This window comes from Lichtheimia ornata (assembly GCF_029851405.1).
Source record: "Lichtheimia ornata isolate CBS 291.66 chromosome Unknown scaffold00467, whole genome shotgun sequence".
Lineage (NCBI taxonomy): Eukaryota > Fungi > Mucoromycota > Mucoromycetes > Mucorales > Lichtheimiaceae > Lichtheimia > Lichtheimia ornata.
In genome coordinates, this window is record NW_026695773.1 from 1 (window position 1) to 1215 (window position 1215).

General features: G+C 42.3%; 1 protein-coding gene across 1 annotated transcript; it reads left to right on the forward strand.

The window, feature by feature from the left end:
* Positions 1-177: 177 nt before the first annotated feature.
* O0I10_013319 (uncharacterized protein) lies at positions 178-570 on the forward strand (the record flags this gene model as incomplete). Its single annotated transcript, XM_058493100.1, has 1 exon — positions 178-570. The coding sequence occupies one exon, from the start codon at positions 178-180 to the stop codon at positions 568-570; it is 393 nt and encodes a 130-aa protein (XP_058336134.1).
* Between the last annotated feature and the right edge of the window lie 645 nt (positions 571-1215).

Here is a 1215-nt window from a genome sequence, read left to right on the forward strand (position 1 = left end):
GCCGATGCGGATGACAAGGCAATCAATTGGCACAAGTCCTCTCTTCAATTTATTGGTGGTGAAGCCGATGCGGATGAAAAGGCAATCAATTGGCACAAGTCCTCTCCATGTTATTGGTGGTGAAGTCGATGCGGATGACAAAGACTATTATTTGGCACCAGACCTTTCTCTATTGGCATGAGCTCTCTTCAATTTATTGGTGGTGAAGCCAATGCGGATGACAAAGACTATTATTTGGCACAAGTCCTTTCTCGATCGGCAAGAGCTCTCTTCACTATTGGTGGTGAAGCCGACGTGGATGACAAGGCTATCGATTGGCACAAGTCGTCTCTTCAATTTGTTGGTGGTGGCGCCGATGCGGATCACAAGTTTATCATTTGGAACAAGTCCTTTCTCGATTGGCAAGAGCTCTCTTTTCTTTTTATTGGTGGTGAATCCGATGCTGGCGACAAGGTTACCATTTTGGCACAAATTCTCTCTATTGGCAAGAGCTTTGTATACTTTCTTTTGGTGGTGGAGCCAATGCGGATGACAAAGACTATCGCCGATGGCATGAGTTCTCCCTTTTGAAGCTATTCATGGGACAATCTCTTTATGGGTGCAAGTCGCATGAGCACAAATTGGCGGCAATCAGTCTTACCAAGGAGCACTACACAAAGCAACCAAACGGATGCAATGAGAGGCACGGCTATGGATGAGGCATGGCAGCTGGAGGAGCTCTATACTGGGAGCAATCATCACAAGCATCAAGCAATTGTCACAACTATCAAGTTACAGTATGGAGCCACCGCCATGTCAGGAACGCAATCATATGAAAGCACACGCAAGTCAACACCACCAGTGTAATTCTGTTATACAACAAAACCGAAGACAAAATGGTATGTGAGTGATCAAGTAGTATACATCCACGGAACTAACCAGCCTTTGTTTCATAGGGAAAAGGATCAGAAAAGCATATCAAAAAAGGATGAGAAAAGGGATCAGAAAAGCATATAAAAAAAAAGGATCAAAAGAAGGATCAGGAAAGCAGATCAAAAGAAGAATCAGAAAAGAGATTCAGAAAAGAGATTCAGAAAAGAAGAATCAGAAAAGAATCAGAAACGAGAATCAGAGAAGAGAATCAGAAAAGAGAATCAGAATCAGAAAAGCAGATCAAAAGAAGAATCAGAAAAGTATATCAAAAAGAGAATCAGAATCAGAAAAGCAGATCAAAAG